Genomic DNA, 24,575 nt, shown 5'->3' with positions numbered 1-24,575 from the left:
AATGGTAAAAAAAAAAACAAATGGCAGCTGGGAAATTCTACAGCAAATTTGGTTAACAATACTCCTTAGTATCTGGAGTTGCTGTGACAAGCACTAAATCTACCAGTCTATATAAAAACCCATCAAATTGAGTACAGCTGCTTCGGTTTGCTTTTAATGTTTTAGCTGTGCAGCAAGTTCTATTACTAATATTGCTAGCGCTGTGTGGTTTAAACACATGAATTCCTTAAATCTAATTTTGCCTTTGTTAATACCCAACTGCTTTTTCTTATGCTTTTCAATTTTTGCAAATTTTTAAAATAATTACCACTACTGATACCAGTTTTACAGTTATTTTATTAAGTTTTTATTTAATCTGTGATATTTCAGAATGTGTTGCTAAAAAGTAAGGGTGATTCTCCCTTCTCCCCAGTATGATCGCAATACCACTGTCACACCTAAAAAGTGTTAACAGTAATTCTTCACTATCAAATATTCAGTCAGTCTTCAAATTTCCCAGATTGCCTGAATTTTACAGTTGGTTTGTTTGAGTCAGGATCCAAACAAGATCCACATGTTCTCCAGTCATTTTAGATTAAAAGGAATTAATTTTTCAAACAAAAGATACTGGGCTAAGAAAATCATAAATTGCTCACATGAACAAATGTGAAAAAACCAAGGAGAAACAGCAGCAGCTAGTCTTCTTACCTGATTTATACAATGAAAACTCAACATCAGAAGGGAAAAAAAATCTAGGGAAATCCAATTACCGTAATCTTAATATAATCTTAATTACCATAATCTATTTTATTGTAAAGTGAGATAAATGTACAATATAATCACCACTTAAATACAATTTGCTCTATCACATTAAATTTATAGTGAACAGCTCTCTATAACATTCCAGAGAGACACAAAATACCAACAACATCCCATCCTAAAATTCAAATACTGTTTTACTCAAATAAAATTATTTCGTCAACACAAATTTTTCATTGCATTCTCCAAATGCTTCTCTGCATAGAATCCTATTCTGGCACTTGCAGCCTTTGTTTCCTTTCATGCTTTTGCAAATTATGGCTCATGGCTATTTAAATGTACACTATTCATTAGGTAACACTCTAAATGCCCTTTTTATTTTCCAACCACAGGGTGAAGCATACACACAAGGGCCTTCCTTCACTACTTTACATTCTCCCCTGACATCTGGGTAATGCTGCCACGTTCCATTTCTAATTGTGCTGAAGCTTTTACTGAGGGGTGGAGGTCTAAATTAGGGCAGACTCTAACAAAGCAGATTCAGCTACGAGCTAGGAACCTGTTGTGTGAAGTGCCACATCTGACAGCTGAGAGCACACATTTGGGGTTGCTTTTTATCCACTGGTCAGAGATTGATACAGATACAGTCACAACCCAAATCCATAAAGCATAAGAAGGACTTTGCTAAACAAGCCCTAGAACAAACACATATAGGTATTTTATAATCTCTTATTCAAACTGCATGTTAGGCAATGTAGGGTAAACAATTAGGGTTTCCATCACTTTGTCTTTCTAGCTCTTATAGCTTACTCTACTTTTATAATTATAGGGCCAATCAATGCCTTGGAGGCAGAATTAAGGGGAACCAAAGAGAGAAACTATTACGTAAGCTGCTTGCATAAATAGAAAGCCATATCTAAATTACCTTCCCATGGCCACCTGATCATTGGGATCCAATGAGCTGGTCTTCCGTTCTATGAGTTCTCGAAGGAGCTATGGTAAAAGTAAAGCAACTGATTTATTTATTTTCCAGCACCAACTAACTTTAAAAGGGCACAGTAAGAATTCTGAATGGCATAGCAACATCTCTAAAACTACAATCAATAAGGGACAACCCAGTGGCAAGAGCATGACTGAATTCCCATTAACCCTTTCATATTTATATATCTTTAAAAAGGTGGCTAGAGCAATAGCTGAGAACAGAAGTCCATTTGGAAGACTTATTGTACTGCAGTTCATTTCAAATGGATCAATGAATCTGCAACATCCCCTTCATTGTTTTTATGATTACTTTTGTCCACCTCATCGATATCAGTGGAGAATCTTTAAAAGGTCAGGTGGGGAGGACTGTGCAGCAAAAAAAAAAAAAGATGCATCAGCTTCTCACCAATAGAATAATGGTACACAGTTAACTTCTGACCTATAACCTCCAGCAGTCAGGAAGATCTTCCTCAGGCAAAAGCCTTTATTATATATAATTAAAAGTGTGGACTTCATTCTCTTGCCTTCCATAGCCAGTACTCTTCCCTGCTAACTATTCAGTGATTTAACCATATATGAGACCAACACATTTACAGCCACAATAATTTTAAGAGGGAACCCAAAAAAAGACATATGTGCTTACTGCAAATACAACACAGAAAACCAGTCTTTCATCCTATACAATTAACTCCATGGGAACTTGAACCTCCTCTCCTCCTCTCCTCTTAATCCTGGGGAGTCCACCACATGCAATCCAAGTCTATAACTATATCTTTCACACAGTCTTAAGCTTTTGCATTGGATTTTAAAGTCCTAGGTAAAGAGAAGCAATGGATTTAAAAGGTAAACATTAAAGGAGGAGAATTCTAAATTACAATAATATGGTAGATCATCTCTCCTATGCAAGTGCTATATGTATGCAGGGAAATGGCAGCAGAGATTAAAATTCCAAGTATCGCCCTGGCTGGTTTGGTTCAGCAGTTAGAGTGTCGGCCTGCAGTCCAGAGAGACCCGGGTTTGGTTCCCGCTAAGGGCATGTACCTCGGTTGCAGTTGTGCCCGGCCCTGGTTGGTCGTGTGGGTGGCAGCCACTCGATGTGTCCCTTTCACATCGATTTTTCTCTCTCTCTCTGTTCCTCTCTGTCCCTCCCACTCTTCCTGAACAAAAAATGTAAAAATGTCCTTGGGTGAGGATGAAAAAAAATAAAATAAATATTCCAAATATCTTCTGAGAGAAAATTTAAAATAAACCAGTTCCTATTACTCATCTGTCAATAATACAGGTTTGACTTTAAAACTTGTTTCTTCACAAAAATAAGTAATTGTTTTGTAGGTGAGGCACGGCAGCAATATAGGTATTTCACCAAGTTAAACAGCTGAAGCCTGTGGGAGGATGGAGAAGGAGGAATAAATTCCTATGAAAGTAGTTCATGCTCTCATTTTCATTTGTTTATGTAAGTAGGCGCTGGAAAAAGTAAAATTTATAAAAATATTAATTTCCATATAAGATGAATATTTATTTATTGCAAAAGGGAAAAGGATATCTCAATTGCAATTAAAGAACCGCCTGTGATTTTTTTCATTTGCTTATTTTGGACATTAGTACTATAGCAATTATGTTTAAAATGCGGGGACCAGAGGCCACTGGTTTATTATCACTAGAAAACAGCAAGCTATTTCTCTACCCTGTTTATCTGATTGATTCCCAACACCTTTCTGGCAGCCAATCTATCAGTTTATCTCTCCTACTTCATCACAGTCACTTCTGGCAGCTAAATACAAGATCCAAATCCAGTGTTACACAGACATACGACACAGTAAACCTATGTAACACTACTACTCTGTAAACAGCTGCCCTTAAGGCTAAGCAAAAATGGGCTTCTAGTCCCTAGTCAATATGCTGTCAAAAGCAAGGTTGGGAGGGAGAAGGGGGAGAGGTTAGTAAAAAAAAAAAAAAAAAGATAAAGAAGAAAGAGAAAAAGAAGAGAAAGAAAAAAGTAAAAAATAAAAATAATGGAATGACTGCATTTCACTGCCCTTACCTTGTTCCAGCCACATAAGAGATTACAACAACCGTTCCTGGTTTTCCTAATCAGCTCTGATCCCTTGAGACTGGGCTGTCACGGCCACTGGGAACAAGTGCTCATGGAAGGCTGCCCCTGCACAAAAGGGGTGATCTCTGGAAGAAAGCCCCATATGCCCTTCCCGGAGGCTGAAAATAGGAGCAGCACAACTGCAGTGTGTCCATTACACTTGCAGTGGCCTCTGCATGTCAAACACCAGGTTGGTGCAGTTTACCTTCCAGCATTCTGTGGACTTTGCATATTCTGGGTTGCATTTCCACTACCCAAGTGCCTGGCACAGCTCTTCTTAGTAATCTGTGATTAGGAAGATGGTTTTCTTGGTCTGTCTGGCTAAGTCTAGTTTATTCAAACCAATATTTCAAAAGATTCTGTTATGTGCAAGGTAGGAATAAGAAAGTAGCAAGTAAATACAAGTAAACTATTCCCACTCGGGGCTATTACAATTTCCCACAGCCAGCACTATCACTGGGCTTAAATTTAATTAGGAAAACTGCTTTCAAAAAAGTTGCAGGGGGAAAAAAAGAAGCTTTAGGGGTATTTACTGGAGAATTCAATTTTGCTTCCTAGTTCAATTTTTATAGCTGAACTTTATGAACAAACTTTTCCATTAAAATTCAGGTTTTGGTTACAGTATTGGAGCTTTTAATTTTGACAACGACACAATATTTATAATTTTCTGTGATTCAGGAAATGGAGAGATGTGTGGAATATTTTTATTCTAGCCTGTTTTAATTCCTCCAGAGAGTCAACTCAGAAAAGCTTGATTGTTTCTCCAGTTTAGAGGAAAATCATAAATGTAGTTAGGTTTCCAAGTCAGCCCACAGAAACCTCTTTAACCCATAACAACATACATGAAGAATAGCACTGCTACTATTATGCAGCATCTAACCAATATGTATAATACTTTGCCTAGAAAAATGCATGCCAGAATCAAGTTAAAAATGGCAGATTAAACAAAGTTTATCTCGTCTCCTTTCTCAAGCCCTCTGAAAGATAGTAGAGGAATAAAATAAATGTTATTAACCCATAAGAAAGAAGAGAAAGGGAGAGCTAATGAGAGCAGATTTTCATACATTTTTCAAAGACAGGCAGGAGATGGAAGAATAAAAGGAAGTTATCACTCAAGTGCCAAGAGGGAATAAAGGTGATGAGGGTGGGGCTAACTAGGACCACAGAAGCCCTATGAGGATGAGCTCTGGAGTGGCAGTTACCAGGAAAGGTGGAGAAGGGAGGGGGCAGAACTATTGGGCCTTCTCCATTACCCCATACAGCCAAGCGACTAACCCCTCTTAATCACCTCCTCTCACCAGGAAAAAAGAAGTTTTATTTTCTGGAAAAACTGAGCCACAGAAGCTTCAGGCTGAGAAGATGAGGCACCAAAGGCTGGGATGAGGTATAAGGGAAAGGCACTGTGCTCATCTCTGAGACCTTCTGCCTCCTTCCCACACCCAGGCACAGAATGCTAGGACCCAGGTATAAAACTGCCTGGGCAGCAGAGCAGAGGAGGAGTCTTTACTGGAGAGACTTCATGGCTGATCCCCATTCCCCCCAGAACATAAAATTTCCAAGTTCTGACATTTGAGAATATTCCAACCAAAAGAGATAAGTTCACAGCACAATTATAAAGGAGCCAAAAACCTACGGTCAAGTTTCAGAAATACTTTTGAATGCCTTCCTCTTAAGTATAAAGAGACAGTTAAGGATCACCAGCATCTGAGGAAAGCCTCAGGCATAGACCAAAACAAAAAGAAAAAAGGGACTTAATAAAGCTGGGGGGGGGGGGGGGGTTTAGATGGAAGGAAGGAAGTGAAGGAGGGAGGGAAAATGTACAACACTCCCAAAGCTGTGAACAAAGATCACTTCTATAAGAACAAAATGCCAAGAAAAAGTAGAAAAGTATAACAAGAAATTAAACACAAACAGAAAAATGTAAATTTCAATAGAATGACTGGAAAATAAATGTACAAAAGTCTTTTAGATTAAAACAAAAAGGTAAAAAGATAATACCCTCTTGCTTATTTGTGAGAGAAGAAAAAAAAAAAGGAAGACAATCCAGAATGTCAAACATCTGACTAACAAAGGCTAGGGGAAGATTATTTAAGAAATAATGAAAATTTCCCAAAATTGAAAGACAGGAATGAGCCTACAAAGATCTAGTACAATGAATGAAAAAAGATCTTCCCCAAAACACATCCTCGTGAAATGTGGAACACTAGAAGCAAAGAGAAGATCCTAAATGATTAGAGAAAAACAGGTCACATGTAAAGAGGGTGACCGTGTATCCTAGTTTACCCCAGAGAATCCCGGTTTATGCCTGCTGCCCTAGTCTTTCAGGCAAGCACCTCAAGTGTCCCAATTTTGACAATAAATTATATAGTTGCCCTACCTATTAAGGAATGAAAATCTAAATGGGATTAGACATCTCAAACAATAGCAGATACCAGAAGGCAGCTGAGCAATGCCTTCAAATTTTTGAGGAAAACGACTTCCAACCTCAAATTCCATACACAAGCAAAGTGTTAACCAAGTATGAGAGTTACATAAAGACATTTTCACGCATGCAAGGCCTCAACAATTTACTTTCCACACACTTCTTCACAGGAAGATGTGCTTCAGTACAATGAGAGCATACATCAAGAAAGAAAAAGAATGAGATGTTAAGAAACAGGTCTAACTCAAGAAAGAAGCTAAGGTAAGTCCCCAGACTACAGATGGCAGTGGCCCAGGGAGCAGCTGTTCCAGAAAGTAACAGAGCCCAGGGAACTCTGGAGGAAGCTCTCCAGGGGAAAAGGCAGAAAGAGGAGGAAAGTGATAGGTTATGTTATATACTCAAGGCATTTTAAGTGGAGGAAAAATACCAAGAGATACACAGATAACTAAGCAAATTGTTTAAAAATGGGTAGCATTAGCTCTAGAAAAAAACAAATTTGTTAGGAAATGTAATCACAATCTATTACTTGTGAACAACATTTATTTAGTCATAACATTGTAAACAATTCAAATTGTAAACATTGCAAATTCACACTGATTTGTTTTCACAAAACTCTGCACCCAGGGAATGCACCCAGGGAATAAAGAACTGAAGTGTGAAGGGAGGGTGTATCGGAAAGCTAGGGCCTGACTACTAAAAGTCAAGAGATGATTTGAGTCCAGCCAGTGTGGCTCAGTGGTTGAGCGTCGACCCATGCACCAAGAGGCCACCAGTTCGATTCCTGGTCAGGACACATGCCCAGGTGGTGGGCCTGATCCCCAGTGAGGGGCATGGAGGAGGCGGCCAATCAATGGTCTCGCTCATTGACGTTTCTCTCTCTCTCTCCCTCTCACTTCCTCTCTCTCTAAAATCAATAGAGGAAAAAAATAAAAAAAAGATGATTTAATAAATGACTAAAATCGATTATTCAACAGTAGGATATATTATTTTAAATATGCAAGTAATGCCTGGTTGGTGTGGCTCAGTGCTTGAGCATCAACCCATGCACCAAGAGATCATCAGTTCAGTTCCCCATAGGGCGGGGCACATGCCCAGGTTGTAGGCCTGATCCCCAGTGGAGGGCATGTAGGAGGCGGCCAATTGATGTTCTTTCTGATCGATGTTTCTATCTCTCTCTTTCCCTCTCCCTTATATCAATAAACAAACAAACAAACAAACAAATGCAAGTAATTAGGAAAATAAAGTATGGAAACTTTGTCTTCTGGGTCTTCTTAGCACCTTAGAATTGTAACATTTTTTAGGAAATGGAGAACCCAAGAAGAAGAATTTGTCAGTATTAATTTAGCAATGCCCAGAGAAAAAGAGTATAGATGTTTCTGAAAAATCTTCCCAGTCTGCAAATTCACACTGAGAAATTTTACATTTCCTACAGGAGAAAAAAAGGGAAGGGGGATTGAGGAAATACTGATTAAAACTCTTAGGAATATTTTTCTGTTTTCTAAACATGACAACACACTAGAAAATAGTACCAATGACATTTATTTTGATTTGTTGCAGATGAAGTTCAAATAATTGTTAACAGCTGAGATATAATTCACCTACAATTCATCCATTCAAAATTTATATAATGTAGTGTATTTTAGTAAATTCAGTTATGCAATCATCACCACATTTAATTTTTGTACATTTTCATCCCTACCCCATGCCTATGAGCTGTCATCCCCAGTATACCCCAGCCACATATCCCCTGGACTTAAGCAAGCACTAATCTTTCTGTCTGTATGATATGCCATTCTGAACATTTCATATAAATGGGATCATACAATATATGGCTTTTGATGACTGGCTTCTTTCACTTAACATGTTTTCAAGGTTTATCCATATTGTAGCATGTCAGTACTTCATTCCTCTTTTAAAAAAATATTTTTTATTGATTTTTAGAGAGAGAGGAAGGGAGGGGGAGAGAGAAAAACATTGATGTGAGATCATTTTGGGGCCCTTTTGTAGAATGTTTGAGTTGGTCCTTTCACTGCAAGAAAGGTGTCTTGACATTTTTGTAATAAAGATCTCCATTAATTTTAATATAGTGTTTTCTATTTAAATATATTTTATCTATGAGATAGGTTTGTCAAATCACAGTCACAGGTTTCCATCTCTCATTTCCTAAGATCTAATGCTTCTAGATAGGAGTTTTCAATTACATGCATATGTGTGCTGCACAGTTTAATATAAATCTGAGTATCTGCCAACGAGTCGGAATAATGTTGTGGCTTTGGAGTCTAGCATACAGTATCTGGGTTTTGAATTCCAGCTATGCTCCTTACTAGCTGTGTAATTTGGGACAAGTTATTTCCCCTGTCTGTGATTGAGTTTCCTCACCCATAAAGTGGTAATAATTGTATCTCATGAAGTTGACTTGAGATTTTAAAAGATGATAAAAGTGAAGCATTTAACAAAATGTTAAGTATTTGATAAATAGAAATACTGTCAATATCAGATAACAATATTCATAATCCCAAAACACCATCTAGGACAAAATGCAATACCTTCCATAGCTAAATCACCCTAGCAGCTAACAGTGAACAAATGCAATAATTCAATTTTCCGCCCTGGCCGGTTTGGCTCAGCGGTTGGAGCGTCGGCCTGCGGTACAGAGAGACCCGGGTTTGGTTCCCACTAAGGGCACGTACCTCGGTTGCAGTTTGTCCCCGGCCCTGGTTGGTCGTGCGGGTGGCAGCCACTCGATGTGTGCCTTTCACATCGATGATTCTCTCTCTCTCTCTCTTCCTTTCTCTCCCTCCCGCTCTATCTGAACAAAAAAAATGGAAAAATGTCCTTGGGTGAGGATAAAAAAAAATAATAATAATTCAATTTTCCTTTCTACTGATTTTCAATAGTAGATAAATAAGATATGAAATGAAGGAAACATAGAATGGAAAGAAGAAAAATATAAAAAGCATAGAAAATTCACAAAAATATTAAGTTAATACTTGAAAAGTATGCTATTATTTGCAGGACTTTCCCAAACTAAACCATGATCAATTGGAGCAAAAGTGATCTTCTCCATTACCATTTATTCTATTTGAACAACTAACTGCTATTCCCTTTCCATGATCTGCTACTACCCCCACCATACTCTGATGACATAATTCCCTGGACCTAGAAGCTCTCCCTCTCAATCTCATCCTATCTAAAATCCTATCTACCTTCTTTGAAAACCTAGATTAAATGCTATCTCCTCTTCCTACAGCATTCTCTAATTCTCATCAACTGTTATTAATTTCTCCCTCTTCTGAATTCTTTAATACCTCCCCGCCAAGCCTTCTGGTTGTTTATGTTTCTGTCATCTCTTTTGTTTGGCTGTAAGCTTCTTGAGGGCAGGGTACAGTCTGATTCAAATTCTTACCTCCCACAGAACTCTGTATACTGTCCTGCACATAATGATTATTCGATAATATTTCTAAAATGAAAGAGTTAAGTAGCAAGCAGTCTTCTAGATCTTGTGATCAAGGACGGAAAGCATCCAACTTTTGCAATGGCAAGTACAATATTTACAAGAAAAATAATATAGGAAAGAATGAAAGGAAATTGGGATGTGTGAATAAAATGGACATGTATCTTAATACTGAAGTTACAAATAGCGCACCTTTGCTTACTAAAATAAGAAAATGTATAGCTAGAGGCTACCACTGAAAAAGTCAGTCTAACTGCCTCACTGCCCTTGGTCTTTAAGGATTTGATTAGTTTTTCCACTGTCTGATTCAGCCTCCCCTCTGAAGCTAGAGCTAAGGCCTGTGGTTTGGAAGGGATGATAAATCCATTCACTGAATAAAGTAGCACTTTTCTCAGTCCAAGTTCTAAAATATTTCAAAGGCTATAATATTTCACTAGGCTGGGCCATTTGAGTTAAAATTTATTAGTCAAAACAGAAAACTTTCTCATCAGACCTCATATATTCCATTAGGAATGACATACAGTGTCTCCCAATGTCTAATTATTAACTAGAAGTGTAAGTAAATCACTATCAGTATTAGGATCTGATGTGTGAAGACAGAGTAAGAGTTGGGCAATGAGAATGCTAAGGAATTTCTTTCTGCCAATTTGCTTCTCCTTTCTTTTTCCTACGAATAAAATGAATTTTACAAGGACTAAGTGACTGCATGAAGCCATTCATCCCAATCCATACCAAAAGTAACAATGTACAGAAAGTGCTACTTTTTAGAATTTCCAACAGGTTCCATTTTCAGTATTCTGTCCCCTCGTCACCAGATAGATGTCCTGGTACGTTTTTTTTGTTTTTTTTTTCCTTCTTCTATCCATAACAAAGGTGGGGAGAGGGGTTATATATTCTTTGGGATACCAGCTCAAACAAGGGCTATTTCTGGGCATTCTTTGGCAACATTTCTTTTAATGGCTCCATACAATAATATAATTTGTATTAAAAGAATAAAGAGGAGATCATTCAGAACCACAGACAATTTTACCAAAAAGGATTCACAAGAAAGAAACTGAAAGGGTAGTACTAACTTGTATTCTGTAATTATGTCCTTTAAGGACTAAAAGCCCAGCTGAAACAAACCTCAGCCTGTCTTTCTAGCATTCAGACTCCAATAATTCTTCAGCCCCACCAGGATCAATAACGCATTGATTCTGCTACCTTTTCAGCATCCCTGGTCCTCTCCTCACGTGTTCACTTCCCTCCTTACTCAGGTGGATGCAATCTCATAGTCCATCAGGGTAATCACTCCTAGTATACATCCTTAACTCCCTTGCATGCTTGTCCCTTTGTCATACAGATCCACAATCCCTTGGGGATTGATGTGTCTTGGAATTCAGAATTTTTAGGATACATCATGAATGCCCCAGCAGAGCCTGTGGCAGCACCCCAAAGTCAAACATATTAGTATTTCTATAGCAAAATACTTGACAATGCCCACTAAGTGGAATAAATAAAGCCTTATAGGGTTATATAAGGGTTATATAAGCTTCATGACCATTCAGATCAGATGTTGCCACCACAATGGTTTGTTTTCCCAAACCAAAACAAACAAAGTTGTTTTCAGAACTTACCACAAACGATGTTAAATCTCAGTACCTGCATCCACACAGCTGAACTGGCTAAAGAAAATGCCAAGGTAGTACTGAACTTATTTTTGGTCGCTTTTGGAGGGATTTTCTATATATAGGATCATACCATCTGCAAATAAGAGAAAGTTTTACCTTTGTCTTTCCAATGTGGATGCCTTTTATTTTTTTTATCTTGTTTAACTACCCTGGTTAGAATCTCCAAGTACAACAGTGAATAGTGGTGGCAAAAGCGGATATGTTTGCCTTGGTCCCAGTCTTAGGGGAAAGCAGGCAGTCTTTCACCACTGAGAAGGATGTTAGGAAGTTCCCTTCTGTCCCTTGTTTGTTGAGTTTTTATCATGAAAGGATGTTAAATGTTTTTTCTGCATCTACTGATGGTGGTTTTGTCCTATTCTTTCAATATAGTATATTACATTAATAGATATTTGTTAACCCAACCTCACATTCCTGTGCTAAATCCCACTTAGCCACAGTGTATAATTGTTTTTTATGTGTTGCTAGATTAAGTTTGCTAGTAGTTTGTTGATTTTTGCATCTATGTTCATTGGTCTGTCATTTTCTTTCCTTGTGATCTTTTTGTCTGGCTTTGGGAAAACTAGATTCCCTCCTTCTTGAAACACTTATACATGGAACCTAGGAAATCACTCTTCCTTTCACCTCTCCTTTCTCACTGATTGCTCCTTCTCAATCTCCTTTGCTGGTTCCTCTTCATCTCCCCAACTGCTAATTGTTTGAATGTCCCAAGATTCAGGCTTTGAATCTCTTCTCTTTCTCTCTGCCTTCATTCCCTAGGTGATCTCATTCCGTCTCATGGTATTAAATATAATCTATATGCTGATGTCTTTCAGATTCAGACCTTTATCCCTGACCATACCCTGAACTTCAAAATTACATAGTAATTCTCTTCAATAACTCCATATAAATGCTTTAGAGGTATCCCATAATTAATATAACCAATTATTGGAATCAAAATAATTAAAGCTAACACAGGTCCATGCGGGAAGGAGACCTTAATGTAACCAAAACTGAGTTCCAGATTTCTCCTCCAAAGTAGCTTCTCTCAGTTTTTCCCCATCTCAATAAATCTTTCTTTCTTTTTTTTCTTTCTTTATCCTCACCCGAGGACATTTCTCCATTTCTTTTTATTCAGACGGAGCGGGAGGGAGAGAGAGGAAGAGAAAGAGAGAGAGAAACATCAACATGAAAGAGACACATCGAGTGGCTGCCAGCCACACGACCCAACCAGGGCCGGGGACAAACTGCAACCGAGGTACATGCCCTTAGCAGGAACCAAACCCGGGTCTCTCTGGACCGCAGGCCAACGCTCTAACCGCTGAGCAAAACCGGCCAGGGCTCAATAAATCTTAACTTCATTCTTCCAATTGCTCACACCAAAAACTTTCAAGTCACCATGGACTCCTTTCTTTCCATATAGCACATGCAAATCCTGTCAGTTCAACCTTCAACATAGATCCAGAATTCAAGCACTTCTCAGCACTCCCTCTACAACCAGTCTAGTCCCAGCTCTCACCATCTCGTGCCTGAATTATCTCTAGAGTCACCTAAGTGTTTTCCTGTTTGTCACCTTACCTCCCTAGAGTTTATTCTCAACACAGCCATCATATGATTTCCCTCATATGTGGAATTTAATGAACAAACTGAGCTACCAAGCAAAATAGAGACAGACTCATAGAGAGCAAGCAGACAGTTTGGGGGGAGGGGTGGTTGAGAGTAGGGGTGGAGGAATTGAGAAAAAGAGAGAGAGAGAGAGAGAGAGAACTCATGGACATGGACAATAGTGTGATGATTGTGGGGGGTAAGGTGGTGGGTGAAGGTGGGAGAGAGCATAGAGGGGATAAATGGTGGTGGAAAATAAATAAAGTAAAAGAATAAAATAAAACATTACTAATCATGTTACTCCTCTCTTTAAAACCCTCTAGTGGTTGCCCATCTCAGTAAAAGCCAAAATGTCCTACAGTGGCCTACAAGATCCTTCAGGACCTGGCCTCCCTCTACTTCTCTGATCTCCTCTCCTATCACTCTTGCCTACTCCACCTCAGTGACACCAGCCTCCATGATTTTCCTAAAGCATGCTAGCCGCTGATGTGCCTCAGAGCCTTTGCACTTGCCATTCCCTTTGTCCCCCACCTTACTCCCCCAGACACCTGCATGGCTCTACTGTTCACTTCCTTTAGGTTTCTGCTCAAATATCACCTAATCCCCTGAACATCCTATATAAAAACAGTAACCATCCTATTTTTAATCTAGTACTCACTTCACCTATATCCAGCTTTATCATTTTCTACTGCAGTGGCATAATGTATTCTGAATTTCACCCTATCTGTAAGCTAGAATACAACTCATAAGACTTTGCTTTGTTCCAGCCCCTAACATAGCTCCAACCTTGTGATGATGGAAACGTTCTATATTTGCACTGTCCAACATAACCACTACTAGCACATGTGGCTACTTAGCACCTGAAATGGGACTAGTATGACTCAGGAGCTGAAATTTTAACTCTATCCTATTTTAATTATTTTAAATGTAAATAGCTATATGTGGCTAGTGACTACAGTATTAAACGGCACAGCCTAAAACAGTAGTTATTCAATAAATACGTAGTAGGTATTAAAATATTTGTTGAATGAATGACTGGAAGGAAGAAATCTGAAGGCTTTTCTTCTCCTTAATTTTTTATTACAGAAATACAATAAAGTAGTAGGCCATAGCCAATGAACCCTCAAATATCCAAAGGCTTTTCTAACCTGAAATAAGTATCAGTAGATACTGGTATCTCAATCTGTCTTCTACTGCATTCTTGGAAAAGAAGGAATTTATAGTAACCTGAGTTTATATCTAATAGCATCTCATAGGGCCTTTTAGAGGTTATGAAGAAATGACTAGGAATTAGATCAGGTGTATGTTGAGGGAAATACCAGTATGCTAATAAATGCTTGAGGCATATTTGTTATAATACAACACTAGAGAACTGCATGTATGTTTTTATATCAAGGACCTGACTGCTCTCTTTCATCACTTATTTTCTCCACTTACATTTTAATAAAGTCATACTCTTAAAGAGGAGCTATATGACTATATAGAACTGCAGAGAACCTACTCTTGTTAGATGACACAAATTCCTTGGGCACTGATTTTGTCTTATTAGTCTTTATAAGCCTAGCATCTGGTATAATAAATGTTAATTGAATGAAGTTCATAATTGCACAAAAGTGATACATGTGTCTTGTCAGAGTGCAAATGGATACACTGGATCTCCAATATCCTAAACAGATATTAATCTGAAAAAGAAACTCTCACGTGGATTTTTAAATGTGTCAGATCAAAAGGCAGAATAATGTGTCAGAAAGAATATCAAACTGGGAGCAAGAGTACGTGGGCTTCCATGTCCTAACTCACTAAATGGAGTGATCCTACACTAGTCACTTACCTCCTCTAGGTTCCCATTTGTAAAAAAGACAGTTTGGACTTGATGGTCTTCAAAGATGCTATCTAACTTTACAGCAATTATGTTCTATTCTAGATCCACAATACACACACCTTTTTAAAGATGCTCATTAACTTCTTACTATGCTAAAACGTCATCCCTATAATTTACTTTACAGGAGCTATACATTGAATATGATTTAATAAGAAGACGTCATGCTTACTTTGGTGAACAGTAGTGTTCCTCATTTTTCGAGGGGTGTCAAATTCTAAAATACTACAAGAATCCAGTATTTAACTTACATCCAGCCAGCTGACACTGTGCTTATTTATACAGAAAACACAGTTTTGGCCACATATTTGCTTAGTAAACTCCCATGACCATTTGCGTTTGAAATGTTTCTTCAATCATTCTAAGCCAATTCTTATCTCTTTCCTAGCTGGCTCCTAAAATCTACTGTTTTAGGCTTTGTTCTGAAGCTGTACCTTTGATTAAATGAGGTAGTAGTACTGAGGTCATGCTCCGATGTTTTTTAAAGGAAGGAAACTGAAAGAAATGAGGGCCAGTCGTGTGTACCTTCCCTTGATGCTGCTGTTTTCATTAAATTTCTGGACCTTGCATTTAATATGTGGCTTTTGGCCTCCTGTTCTGTGCAGCCTCCACAACAGTAAGCCCACACTAGGAACCAAATGCCAATTTGAATGTCATATTTGGATCTAAACACTGACAGAGAGATAATGGCAGCACAGAAGCCAGAATATATCTCAAAATTCGTACACATAGTATACAAAATAATCATGTAATTATTAAAACTGGGGTTTAGCCCAGCCAGCGTGGCTAAGTGGATTGAGTGTCATCCCATGAACTTAGAGGTCCTGGTTTGATTTCCAGTCAGGACACATGCCAGGGTTGCGGGCTTGATCCCCAGGGGGGACATGCAGGAGACAGCCAATTGATGTTTCTTTCTCACATTGATGTTTCTACCTCTCACTCCCTTCCTCTCTATCTAAAAAATAAAATAAAAACATTTTTTAAAAAGCCCTGGCTGGTTTGGCTAAGCGGTAGAGCATCGGCCTGCGGTCCAGAGAGACCTGGGTTCGGTTCCCGCTAAGGGCACGTACCTCGGTTGCAGTTTGTCCCCAGCCCTAGTTGGGGTTGTGCAGGAGGCAACCCTCGATGTGTCCCTTTCACATCGATGTTTTTTTCTCTCTCTCTCCCTCCCCACTCTATCTGAACAAAAAATGGAAAAATGTCCTCGAGTGAGGATTAAAATAAATAAATAAAAATAAATAAATAAAAACAGATTTTAAAAAATAAAACTAAGGTTTAATTTGATATTGGTATTTGGTTTGTTTGTTGTTTTTTAACACCTTTACTATACCTCAAGAAACCTGATTAATTCTCTACTATATCTTTAACCATAATTTTAATTTTCAAATGTATGTACTTCATTTGTATGTCTCCTCTAAAATCACCATAAAGGTCTATATGTAATAAGTTTTATCAAACTTTTAAGGAACACTATGCACATTTCAAATAGCAACATTTTGTTTGTTTGTTTGTTTTTTTTATCCTCACCCGAGGACATTTTTTGTTCAGATAGAGTGGGAGGGAGAGAGAGGAAGAGAGAGAGAGAGAAACATCGACGTGAAGGGACACATCGAGTGGCTGCCACCCGCACGACCAACCAGAGCCAGGGACAAACTGCAACCGAGGTACGTGCCCTTAGCGGGAACCGAACCCGGGTCTCTCGGGACCGCAGGCCGACGCTCTAACCGCTGAGCCAAACCGGCCAGGGCTCAAATAGCAACATTTTAAGGTAAAACTAAAAAGGAAATACTACTCTGAACAAAGGTATCAGTTTTTCAACAACTAATTAAAAGGAGGAGGTTCAGCCCTGGCCGGTTTCTCAGTGGTTAGAGCATCGGCCCGTGGTCCAGAGAGACCCAGGTTTGGTTCCCACTAAGGGCATGTACCTCAGTTACAGTTTGTCCCCAGCCCAATTGGGGTTGTGCAGGAGGCAGCCACTCTATGTGTCCCTTTCACATCTGTTTCTCTCTCTCCCTCTCTTCCTTTCTCTCCCTCCCACTCCATCTAACAAAAATGGAAAAATATCCTCAGGTGAGAATTAAACAAAAAAAAAAAAAAAAAGGAGCAGATTCACCCTGACTGGTTTGGCTCAGTGGTTAAAGCGTCAGCCCGTGGACCAAAGAGTCACTGGTTCAATTCCAGTCAAGGGCACGTACCTTGGTTGTGGCCCTGGTCAGGGTCGTGCAGGAGTCAACCAATCAATGTGTTTCTCTCATATCGATGTTTCTCTCTCTTTACCACTCTGTCTGAAAATAGATGGAAAAATATCCTCGGGTGAGGATTAAAAAAAAAAAAAATTAAAAGGAGCAGGTTCAGATCAAACTAAAAACATATTATTAACCATCAACTGAACCACTGGAAAGACACATGCCAAAAGTTAGAATGTCCCATTGTATTATCATTAACCAGAGGAATGGCTTCAGACATCTCTTATTCGCACTAAGATCTAAATGCATACAATTAAAGCCACCAACCACACCAACTGTCCATATTAATCACTCACCAATTTAATTAAGGTAAACCATCTTATCAGAAAGTTTACCTGTTCTCTATTTCTTAGGATTATCTATTTTTAATAGTTTGCCAAATCAGTACTTTTTTTTTAATTAAAAAAATTTTTTTTTGTTAATCCTCACCTGAGAATATTTTTCCATTGATTTTTAGATAGAGTGGAAGGGAGGAAGGGAGAGAGAGAGATAGAGAGAGAGAAACATCGATTGGTTGCCTCCCACATGGCCCTGGTCGAACCTGCAGCCCAGGTACATTCCCTTGACTGGGAATCGAACCTGTGACCCTTTGGTTCTCAGGCCAACACTCTTACAGCTGTGCCAAACAGTCCAGGGCAGTAATTACTTGTTTATGGCATTATCAAATGTCTTGGATACAAAAATCCAGCAAGTGGCAAGGTCAGTTATAGACATATCCTGATGGCAAATGAAGGGAGAAATTTAACCTATCAAAGTGGTCATTAAAGGTGCAAGATCTATTATGCCTTTCTCCAGATACTCCTGGTTAAATTCAAAGTGACATGACAAACCAGATCAAAACTAAACACAGCTAGAAGCAATATACAAAACCCTAATGAACTCTTAGAAATCCAGGTATCGATCTGTCAATATCTAAGCTCAATTAGGCCTCTCAGAATAAAATACCTCATGAGATGACAAGAAACTAGTTTGAAGTCTCAGCTATGAGAAGTCCCAACCAGTCACTTTCCATAGGTTGCTGCTAAGTACAGTCATATCTCAATATGAAAAATCTTATGAGGATTAAATAAAGATATATGTCAAATACCTATCTAATTAGCCCAGGAGCTGGCACATAACTAGTGTTCAGTAAATGTTAGCCCTTCCTCAACTCTTTAAGAACTCAGGCTCATCAAGTCCAAGATCAACTGATGGTTTAAAAAAGTAAATTGGAAAAAAAAAAAAAAAAGGCAACCTTAAATGGTGATCTAGACAACACATCTTTAAAAAAATTTAATGTTAAAAAAGTAGCATATAGGATCATGAAAATGAAAAATAGATACTGAAAACATTTCTGAATGACTCATCCTTCACGGCCATCTACAACCTTCACGTTTTGTGAGATCGTCTTCCGGGATGAGCTTTGACAATAAAGAGACCAAATGCAAACTAATTCCATTTGGGAGTCAGCAGGTGAAGAGTTTCCCTGATAAAATCTTCACCACTGTGTATACTTCAAGCTTTCAGCAATTCTGGTTCCCACACAAACCAGTATCACGACTATAAAGCTAATTTTTTCTTTAGAATTGTTAAGAAACAACAGTTCAATAAATCATTTCCCTTTTAAGCAAAAGACATTACTTTCTAACACACATAATATTTCTTCCAGTTCTAAGAAAATGAAGCTTATTTATTCACAAACTGAAAACTGTAATACTATAGTGAAGTCTTTTTATGGCTCAAGGATGAAATATTTAAGAAATAAAGGTATGGAAAGAATAGAATTTAGTCTAAGAAGTCTTAAGATCAAGTACTAGAGTTGCTATTTACTATATAACTTTCAGGAAGTTACTTAACTTTTCAAGGAATTAGTTTCTTGTAAGGTTCTTTTCAGCTTAAAAATGATGTAATTACTTATGTTATCAGATACTCTTCAGATATTTTTATGTATGTACCTTTATTAAATAATAGAGACATATTTGTAAAGTTGTATAACTTAAGGCCCATTATGAAACAGAGAGTGAGTGAGTGTGTGTGTGTGTTGGGTGTTCTGACCCCAAACATTATTCTCAGTAGTTAGGGCATTTACACAGCCTTTTGACACCTGAATTAACCAAGTAAGCTTTTAAACCCCTACAATGAAACATTAAAATTCAATGTGGCTATAATCTCTTCCTTACAAAACATAGACCCAAAGAGTCTGGCTTCAAGTACGGTTAAAAAAAAAAAAAAAGGCGAAATGTATTATATTCACCACCCTGCTTTTCCATATGACCACATAAAGAAAAACGCAAATGAAAACTCACAAGCCCATTATAATACATTGTACCACTTCTGAATGCAACACTTAGCTCAGGCTTACTACCCTGACAAATAAAGGAAAGCACTTTATGAAGCCAATTTAATTGGGAGGTGACAGAAAACATACAGCCATTTTCTTTAGCCTTATCATCGAATTGGCTTCAGCTCCAATCTCTGGCAAATCCCACTCAACAGAAGAAATTAACCAGGTCAGCAGAACAGGTGCTACGTTGTGTCTGTCAAGGGTCTGGCATCACCACAATTACTTGCACACAATGAAGCAGTAATCTTTACAGATCATCTCTTCCAAGAAGCATATTGGGGAGGGGGAGGAAAACCGAAGGGAGGAGGGGGAAAGTGAAAAGAGGAGGAATAGGAGGCAAAGAGAAAAGGCAAGAAAAGAAAATGAATGTGCAGCTGCCTTGCGGCTCAGCAGATGTCGGGATGTGATGTACGAGGCTAGGATAAGCTGTCGTAGCCTGCTGCCAAACAGTGGTAAGTGATTAAAGCCTGCACAGTTCTAAGCACCATATTTAGAATCTGCGGGGTTTCAAGACTTGCACCCATTCCTTGCTGTGCTGCCAGATGTTGGCAACTGGTCCAGTTCCTACTGATTGCATGGATGGCAGCAGTTGGTACAGCAGCAAAGCAATCTGGAATGCTTCCGGAGATACTGTACATTAACAAGTGTCACCCATCATTCACCTTTACAGAAGGCTGAAACAACTCCAATTTGCTGCCACTTCCCTCTTGGGAAACAGCCAAGATAAAGTTGCGCCTGGCAGTCCCATTTGTTTCACTCAGGTGTTTCAGCTGCCTTGCTGACCTCTATTAGTTTAAGTTTTAATTTAGATTAACCCCAGCACCCCAATTAACCGGCAAGGGGAAAAGCTAAGATGTGACTAGTCATAACTCTGAAATCAGAATTTACCGAAGTTAAAAATTATTAATTGAGATGAAGGGCCAATCAAGTAATGCTATTTCTTTTTAAACAGACCTCCAGGCCAAAAAAAAAAAATACTAATAATCATTCAGATAGACAAAGGATTGACTGTGGAGGCAGATTCTCCCCAGAAATTTCAGTTTATTTTATTAAGCCTATTTAATTTATGATACACTTTCCATTGAATAACGTACACTTCAATTAATGAAGACTGGAACATTTTTGATCATCTCCCATGATCTCACATAATTATACACCATTAATATCCTATATCATGTACTTCCTAAGTCATTCTAGAACAAAACAGAGTTCTCTACTCTTCTGACAAATAGATATAAGAGAAGAAAAAAAAAAAAAAAGAATCAGGACCTCTGACTAGGAACACGTGAGGCCCCACCAATTCTCTTCCCTCTCATTACTTTTAAGACTCACTATGGTAATAATTTTATTGAACATCACAGAGTGAATAGAAAGATTAACAGAAAGTTTCTTTTTCTTTTTTAGGGCAAAAGCAGAGGTATCTGCAATAAAAAAAATCACTTGTTCTCCTGGGTTCACAGTACAGTTTTCCTAAGTTCCTTCCTTCCTATTCCATGTACATAATACAGTCATCACAGCTAAACCTTCAAAAAGCAGTTGCAAAATCTTTGGCAAAAGTTAACACACTGAAAATTCAGCAGAAGAAAAAAATTATCTTGATAAATAATGGTTCAACAAAAAACTAGTGTATCGCTGCTGACCAACATCCTCAATTCTCTGGAGCTAGAAAAGGTACCTCCTAAAGCACATTTCATTAAGAGGTATAACTTATCAAGAGACCTAGCATTATAGGAAATTATTTTAGTTCTTTAGAATAGCTCAAATGTTTAGTCTACCTTAATATTCACTAGCATCATTAAAAAAGAGCAATGCCAAGAGATAATAATGTCAGGGAAAGAACTGGGGGATGTTTGTAGAGAGATAGTATTGAGAACGAAATCATATTTCAACTTCTGCCAATTCTTCTGTTTTCAAAGCACTACAATATTATTATAATCAACAGTAGCAATCTCAATACATACTTAACTGATTTGAACAGGCACAAAAATAAAGACAAGAGACTTTATAGGTAATAGAACCAGAAGTGCAATTGAAGAATTCTGGGATCCCAGTCCTTTAGCTCCATATCCTGATATAATACTAATAGGACGAAAACTAAATAACTAACAAAAATTCCTCCATTAACATTATCAAAAACAGCTAAGAAATAATTGACCTAACTCAAAGAAGTGGAGACTATTTTACAGATAATCTGCATGCTGCAACAACTGAAAAAGTTGCTGTAGCTATTTTTTATTTCAAATAGAAAAACATAAGACAGAAGGAAAGCAACAGATCCAGAACTACACATTAAGTCAATTTTGAATACAGATAGTTTTAACTCCCTGTGTGACTCTATCCCCAAAGTAAGCTATCTTTTGATCAAAAAAATCTATCAGCTGTTTTAAAATACTAGAACCTGATTTATAACAAAGAGTGTAAAAATCATACCTGGTGGTAAAAGTCATCATCATCAAAGATTTCTTCATCCAAGTCCTTCAGGTGGGCATTGGCAGGGGCTTGAGGGAGGATCTCCTATATCAATAAGAAGAAAGGAAAAAGTGAATATCATTGAGGTTATTATAAAAGCAATGTAGCTACAATAAACAATGTGCGTAACAGTCAAAGCACTGTTTTCCTTAAGACATAAAGAACTCTTAAAATTAAAAAACAAAAACAATCCAACTGAAAAATGGGCAAAAACATTAATAGGCACTTGACAGAGTAAGAACCACAAATAATCAAAAATCATTTGAAAATATGTTTAATCTTGTTCTACTCAAATACATGCAAATTAAAACAAGAAGACACCATTTTTCACCCCTAAAACTGGCAACACTCACTTTTGGAAAACACAGCTGCTGAGATTGGAAATTAAAGCAGCCTTTTTGGAGGCAATTTGGCAACATTCATCGAGATTTAAAATGCATATTCTCTTTGATTTAATATTTCCACTTCGAAAAATCTATCCATATGTTCACACAAATACAAAACTATAAATACTCAGGAATGTTTCCTGTAGCACCGTTTCTAAAACTGGAGACAACAAAAATACCCATTGTTTGAATAAATTATAGTACATATCCATACAATACTCTAGTCATCAGGGAAAATTATATGGAAAAATGTCTAGGATACATTAAATTTAAAAAGTGGTAAGATTTTATATATACTTTATAACATTTTATATATTTAAATACACATGTATATCCATACCATTTAGTTTAAAAGAAAAGGCAACCAATTTTACATATGTACATATATGTATGCATGTGCATATATATGAATGGAAAATAATCCAAAAGCTTGTTACAACTATGAACATTGGTTAAATCTGAGCAATAAAATTCTCAGACTGGGGGAATTTTACTTTTTATGTAAAATTCTTCTGCACCTTAAAAAAAAAAAAGACTGTAGCCCTGGCCGGTTTGGCTCAGCGGTTAGAGAGTCGGCCTGCGGTACAGAGAGACCGGGGTTCGGTTCCCGCTAAGGACATGTGCCTCGGTTGCAATTTGTCCCCGGCCCTGGTTGGTCATGTGGGTGGCAGCTACTCAATGTGTCCCTTTCACATCGATGTTTCTCTCTCTCCCTCTTCCTCTCTCTCCCTCCCACTCTATCTGAACAAAAAACGGGTGAGGATAAAAAAAAAAATAATCTGACTATTCCAACTTTGGATCCTTTTCTGGAGTATCCAAACATCCAAATATAAAGCCTAAAGAACACACTTGCCCCGGCCGGTGTGGCTCAGTGGTTGAGCATTGACCCATGCACCAGAGGTTACCAGTTCAATTCCCGATCAGGGCACATGCCCGGGTTGTGGGCCCGATCCCCAGTGTGGGGCATGCAGGAGGCGGCCAATCAATGTTCTCTCTCATTGATGTTTCTAGCTCTCTCTCCCTCTCCCTTCCCCTCTCTCTAAAAATCAATAAAGGGAAAAAAAAAAAAAAGAATACACTTGCTTTAATATTGACATTTCTAAAGAAGCTACTTTAAAATTGAATTTTAAAAATTAGATTATGAATGCTTCCATTACTGGACTCATATCAACTTCAAAAGTGAAAGACTGCACACAAGTTAATAATAGCTCTATATTTTAAAAACTTTAATAGAACGTTTTAAAAAAACATATTCTCAGTTTCTCAACAATCTAGTAGTGTTTTTTTCCCTTTCACTAACTTCTCATACTAAGAGTCATACCTGCAAGTAGGTGATCAGATTTTTCAGTTAATTAGCCTCACAGAAACTGCTCCCCATAATCACCCTGGATCAGAGTTCTTACCGGTTGTCCTGGCAAACTCTCTGGGACAGGCTGCGCTGCCGGCTCGGGTTTGCCAAGAACTCGGTAGATAGAGCGCTTGGTCTGTGTCCTTCGAAGCAATCTTTCTTTGTCCATCAGAATATGATCGATCTGAGTCAAGATTGAGCGTTCAAAGGCACCAAAACCCTGCAACAACATTAACCAGTGTCAGATAATGCAGAAAGTCTGTGCTGAAGGCAGCTACATTGGTTTCTCTATCTTTCTGTGTCAACAGAGAAACAGACAACCCTCTTTCAGGAGGGACTTTCTATTAAAGACTGAGTTTGTGAATGGCTGTAATTGTTCTCAGAAAAAAAAATTAGTCTTAAGTAGGTCGTATTACTTTCCTATACCCAGAGTTTAACATCTGCTCCTTTAATAATGATTAACATCAACTTCTTTATTTTGCTATTTACAACACCTGAACAATTACAAAGTCACAATTTCTAGAATAAAATATTCTTTCTAATAAAGTTAAAATCACAAGTCTGAATGGTATAAACCCCAATGGTAGGAGTTCAGTAGATTTTTTTCTACAAATATGACTAATTACTATAGTGGCATCATTCATAGAAATGAACTGTAGTTCCAATTTCTTAAAACTGCTTCAGATTGTCACAGCCTGTTATACACACATGTGTGCATGCGTACGTACACACACACACACACACACACACACTTACCTTCCCCAGTTTTCCAGAAGCCAGCTTGGTTTTATCATGCCACTTCTGAAGTGTGCGGTTCCTGTAGACTGTGAAGTCAGCAAAGCGTTTTGCCATGAAGCCAGGATAGTCATCCATTTCCAGTTTCCTCTTTGGTGGGGCCCTTCTCTGCTTCTTCTTCTCTTCTACTAGTTCTTCATCTTCACTAGAAATCTCCTCCTCACTAGAAAACCATTAAGAATATAAATATA

At 38.0% G+C, this 24,575-nt stretch overlaps 1 protein-coding gene across 2 annotated transcripts in view; it reads right to left on the bottom strand.

Annotated features, from left to right (window-relative positions):
• AATF (apoptosis antagonizing transcription factor) overlaps window positions 1–24,575 on the bottom strand; it is a 102,541-nt gene that overhangs the window by 35,997 nt on the left and 41,969 nt on the right. The window contains exons 6-10 of one of the 2 annotated variants that reach the window (XM_036269295.1): window positions 24,346–24,547; window positions 23,645–23,809; window positions 21,817–21,900; window positions 1,664–1,731; window positions 636–687 (exon numbers count right to left, since the gene is read on the bottom strand). In XM_036269295.1, the coding sequence (XP_036125188.1) occupies window positions 684–687; window positions 1,664–1,731; window positions 21,817–21,900; window positions 23,645–23,809; window positions 24,346–24,547 (523 nt within the window). In that variant the 3' untranslated portion in view covers window positions 636–683. The remainder of the gene's footprint in view (window positions 1–635; window positions 688–1,663; window positions 1,732–21,816; window positions 21,901–23,644; window positions 23,810–24,345; window positions 24,548–24,575) is intronic. The other variant, XM_036269294.1, reaches the window with a different exon arrangement.

The sequence above is a fragment of the Molossus molossus genome, unplaced genomic scaffold (assembly GCF_014108415.1).
Source record: "Molossus molossus isolate mMolMol1 unplaced genomic scaffold, mMolMol1.p scaffold_m16_p_19, whole genome shotgun sequence".
Classification (NCBI taxonomy): domain Eukaryota; kingdom Metazoa; phylum Chordata; class Mammalia; order Chiroptera; family Molossidae; genus Molossus; species Molossus molossus.
The sequence above is the reverse complement of the archived record's forward strand: the minus strand, read 5'-3'. Positions and strand labels throughout refer to the sequence as shown.